Below are 5056 nucleotides of genomic sequence, written 5' to 3'. Positions count from 1 at the left end.
CCCAGGACTCTTTCCTGCCATGGCAGGGGGTCGGACTAGATGATCTGCCCAGGTCCCTTCCGACCCTAGAAACTATGAAACTATGAAAAATGTCATGTTTTTCCACAACTGATAGATGCATATACCCTGCACAATCTTAATGATGCTTCTTGGAATCAGACCTAATATTTCATAGTTTGATTATCTAATTACAGTAAAAGTTCTGTTAACTGGCATCTTACAAGCTGGCACGCTCTACTAACTGGCATGCTGGCTTGTAAGATAAAGTGAAACCAGAAGTGCCCACCGGGGCACTTCTGGTTTCTCCGAGCCCCCACGGCCCGGGGCAAAGCAGCCTGCACTTGCAAGCCCCCACAGCCCGGGGGCATAACAGGCTGTGCGGGGCCTGCCTCCCTGTCCCATGGACCCGCAGGTGGGGCGGCAGGACGTCCCAGATGTGGTGGGGTAAGCGGCGGCCGGGGCCGCTCAATTAACTGGCATATTTTGTTATCCGGCATCCCCCGTTCCTTGGGGGATGCCAGATAACGGAGCTTTTACTGTAATCATTCAGCAGTCTCAAACTTACGGAATTTTAGGCATTGGAAAGTGTAAAAACACCTCACATCACTCTACCAAAGGCCAGAGTTAAGGGAAATGGACAGCAGTGTTATCAATTTGAAGGAAAACTTCAAGGTTATGGGAGTGTGTAGCAGCATTAGGGGAATGTGAACTGATCTTGCCCTTTTCTGAAGAGACTGAAAAGAAAGAAGAGGCTTGCTAGTTTGTTCACACCTGTGGCCATTTAAAGAGAAAAAGAAACAACTTTCTTAGGAATGCTGAAAGTTAGGTCTGTTAGAGTGAAAGTCAGAGGACTTTCCTGAATAGCTGCCCTTCTCACTAAAGGCTCCTGATGGAGATAGCTCTTCCAACTAAATGTAGTATAACATTAAAACTAGCTGGGCAGGTTCATCTGTTTTCAGCTATCATCCTGCTGGCGATGTCATCTGGATAAATGTAAATAAGGTTAATTAACTCAAAACACACTTCTTAATTGTTTGGGACACTGCTAGTTTATCAGTTTAACCATATTACTTCTGTGTATGCATCTGCTGCTAAATGCTGTTAATATCAACAAAGGCAGCTTAGAGCAGGTTGGACCAGAATGACATTTTTGCCTTACTGACAATTTGCGTAGAAGTGAGGCATTCTTTTTCACTGCTGCCAATCTTGAGTGTGTTCTTGCAGCCTGTGGTTGCTGTGGTGGGAATTATGGCAGTGTAGGGTAGTTAAGATATAGAAAAATGCAGTAATATGCAATTGTTTTGTATTTTATTTTTTACAGTCATTCAGTGTGTGAGTGACAGGCTTCAAGCGCAGTCACTGAACAGATCATCTGCATGCTTACATTTGGCACTTTTGAATATGACTAGATTATAAAAGATACATTTTGCAGACAATTGGTATGTTTCATAGCTAGATCCTCTGTTAAAATAAGCTGCGTGTGATGCAAAGACATTTATACTATTTAGACCTGTTGTGTTGCTTACAGGGTGCTGGAGAGATGGTTAATGAAGCTGCTCTTGCTATGGAATATGGAGCATCATGTGAAGATGTGGCCAGAGTTTGCCATGCCCACCCAGTAAGTTGGTTATAGAGTATTTTTTTTGTCTGAGCTTTTGGTTCTGGGTATATAATAGCTTCAAGAGAAATATTTATTCTCTAGTGACTTCTGTCCTTGTTTTATCTCTTTACAGACAGTATCAGAAGCCTTCAGGGAAGCAAACCTAGCAGCCTCTTTTGGCAAAGCTATCAACTTCTAAAATGAGAGCTGTCGTTTGTACAGATACAGTACATTTCTTCTGTAAATGAACTGCAGGCTTTTATGCAAGGTTGGGGCTCTGAATATTTCTGAGACAAAATTTAGTGAATCTTTGTTAAATGTCAACTATTTAAACAAACAGTAGGGTTTGGGCAAATGGAATTAGCCGGTCTTTGTAAATTAAATACAGAAACATCCTTGTTTGTGTATTATGAATGTTGCAAAAACAAGTTTGAGAGAACTTTAAAAAAGTAAAACAGCATTTCACTGCAGCACACCCTGACCAGAGCATCCTCGTTTGCTAGCCCAGAGGAATGTTGGCACTTAAAATGCCTCTGTCATCTCCGCACAAAAATGTTATGGCGTTCCTTACTGAAAGGATTAACTTAATATATTATAAGTACTTCTAAAATGCAAGAACTAAACTTTTGGTTACTTTGAACTAGTAGACTTGGGATTGCTTGGATGAGGTTACTGCAAGAGGACTGAAGTACCTTGTAGTTTTTGTTTTGGAAAGAAAATCTGATTGCGTGAGTAACTTTTATCTCCATGCATCATGTTTTCATATTGAAAACCTGTCGATTTTTAAAATGTAGTTCTGCAAACAAAAAACAATCAAGTAGTTCCACAGGTCAAAATTCAGTAAAGGGAGTTCACTGAGCATTGTTGCCTCCTGATCTCATTTCTAAGAATTTTCCATCAGGGATTTTTAGGAAACAAAATCCTGAAGTGGCAGGTCGTCATGCAGCATTAGCTCCAAATACACTGGACAGAAGTGGGATTAGACACCTCTTGCTCCTTCCAGACAAAGTCTGCAGCAGTGCTGCTTTGCCACAAAGGAATCAAAGATACTTTTTTCCTTCTCTGGTGTCTCCTGCACTGTTTTGTCTCTGCTCCTTTACTGCTTGTGCCCCTTTTCTTGTAGCAAAAAAAAAGTCTGTGGCCTTCCATGAATAAATATTTGTACTTCAGGTGGAGGATCCTGCTTAGTCTCTATGAAGATGTGGCTATAGAGAAATTGATATGATACTTTCCTTCCTTGAGCTGTTAACAGAGAAAAGCTGGTTGGAATGCTGCTGAGTTTCATGTAGCTAACTCCATACACTCCTTACTTGTCATGGCTCCTTTAGGCTTTGTCTGTACTAAGGATTTCCTGAGATTCTCTTAGCATGTTCTAGCACAGACTCAGCCTCACCAATGCTAGTCTGGTGCTTACCATCATGTCATCTAAAGCTGCACTGATGCTGGAGACGTTTTGGAAGTGCTCAAGCAGTGTTCCTGAAACCAGACCTCCTGTTGTCTGCTGGGGATAGGTAATAGCTGACTGTGAAAGGAAGAAACTACAAATTAATAAGATAATTTTTTTTTTAAGTGCTTATCTGTGAAGATGATGTTTGTAGTCTGACCAGTTAATGTACAAGAGTAAAATGCCCAATTCTAACAGGTCTTGCTTTATTTGAAAGTGCTTTATGGGTTTTATTCCTTCATGTACTTGGCTTATTTGTACTGTCTTGAATTTTCTAGAGTGACAGTTGGAGCTGCTGTTGTCCAAATGGCATCATTGCTCCCAGGCAACAATGACTGAGAAAGTTGCACCACTTCGTGCTCATCTGTGTCAGATTTTGTTAGTTGTATCCTCCAGCTATTTTTATATAGCTATTGAGCATGTATTGATCTGTATGGAATGTTAATTAATGGCAATTTATATAATTAGGCTAATCAGTATTTCTAGAAAAAGGCAAACAGGAAAAAAATTTGTTAATAGGACTCTCTTCTGTCCTCATAGTTCTCAGTGTGTGCAGAGGTGGATGGAGGCCAGTGCACTTCTGAGGCAAATTCAGCCAGGAGTTGGTTTAAAAATCAAGTCCCTGTGGGTGTGTTTGGAAGTGCTAGCAAAGAGTCCCGGAGGGAAGCCAAGACAAGGTGTTTTACGAGTGTGAAAGTCTTCTGGGAGGCTTAGAACAGAAGGAAAGCCTGTGCCTAGGACAAGTCACCTCTTCCTGTTGGCTAAATGCTGTGGGATGTTCATGTGGCACTATATAAGCTCTATATAAGTACCCTCTGTAGAAGGCCTGCTGTCTGCTTTCTAAAGTGATCAAAAATGGGAATGTTCAAATTCTTGCAAAAATTCTTCCTTTTTGTCAGTTTTTGATACTTTCCATAGCTGATTGAACAAACTTTATGCTCTTTCTGACGGAAATAAAACTTACAAATTTTGACTAGACTTATTGCTCTGAATATGTTTGGAGGATTGATCTTTCCAAACCTTCTTAAAATTAAATAAAATGCAAGGCCTTGAATTCTGGTAATGTATCATTAATCTGTCTGCTACCATTGAATCACACAAAGGATGTTTGTAAAAGGTACTAAGAAAACCCAACTGCAGGTAAGTTTGCAATGCACAGACCAACATTCAGTGATGTTGTAATGGATGCCTAGTGTTGGGAATAAGCATGTATGCCACACAATTTAATGTATACAGTAGTGTCTTCTATGGGGATAGAAGTTGTGGGTACAGCTTTTGTTTAAACTTCACCGCTGAATCCAGTATGAACTGTGGTGTACAATTAGATGTCTTGAGTTAAACTGTAACCTTCACAATTAATTAAGGGTAAGCAAGAGGTGAAGTAGAGTGTCACAACCCAGTGATTTTGGTGCCTCGGCACTATGGAATTTCCTGGCCACATGAGAGCTCCTTTGCACGGCAGAGTGTTCTGCTGCAATTGAGAACCCGTGTGTAGGAGAGAGTTCCCGCCAATTTGCAGTTTCCTTTGCAGGATGCATTTCTTCTTTGCAGCACAGAAATGCACGGTGCAAAGAGTTCCCGCTATTCGAATGTAAATTTGTGCCCCGCTATTGGCCAGTGCTAAATTATTCACACGTGGCAGCTAGTAATTGGCTTGCTGGCCGTTTAAAATTTTGCGCGACTTCCGCTTAAGTCGAAGAGCTTTGAGCACGCTGCAGAGTGCCTCTGAAGTTATCTGACTTGCGGCTGCCGATCGATAGACTGATCACCTATCGATCTTTCTTCCTGTCACCGAGCGCAACCCCAGATGTACCCCCTTTCCCCGCCAGCTTCGAATTGCGGACGGATTAACTGGCTTGGGCCCCACCAGCTGGAACAACTCGCGTGGTTGTTCAGACGACCGGACCACCTGTGTCGTGATTGCAAGCGGCGTGAGTAAAGTTTTTTACAACCGCTAAGTTGTGTCTGCCTCTCCATTCACCAGCCCGCCCTAACGTACGACCAATTTCTAA

The 5056-nt window shown here is 41.9% G+C and overlaps 1 protein-coding gene across 1 annotated transcript in view; it reads left to right on the top strand.

Moving 5' to 3' along the window:
• The window catches only part of DLD (dihydrolipoamide dehydrogenase), a 57167-nt gene extending 55368 nt beyond the window's left edge, over nt 1-1799 (top strand). Inside the window, exons 13-14 of the mRNA XM_025207376.1 lie at nt 1529-1618; nt 1734-1799. Of these exons, the coding sequence (XP_025063161.1) occupies nt 1529-1618; nt 1734-1799 (156 nt within the window). The remainder of the gene's footprint in view (nt 1-1528; nt 1619-1733) is intronic.
• The last annotated feature ends 3257 nt before the right edge of the window (nt 1800-5056 follow it).

This window comes from Alligator sinensis, unplaced genomic scaffold (genome assembly GCF_000455745.1).
Source record: "Alligator sinensis unplaced genomic scaffold, ASM45574v1 scaffold100_1, whole genome shotgun sequence".
NCBI lineage: Eukaryota > Metazoa > Chordata > Crocodylia > Alligatoridae > Alligator > Alligator sinensis.
The sequence above is the reverse complement of the archived record's forward strand: the minus strand, read 5'-3'. Positions and strand labels throughout refer to the sequence as shown.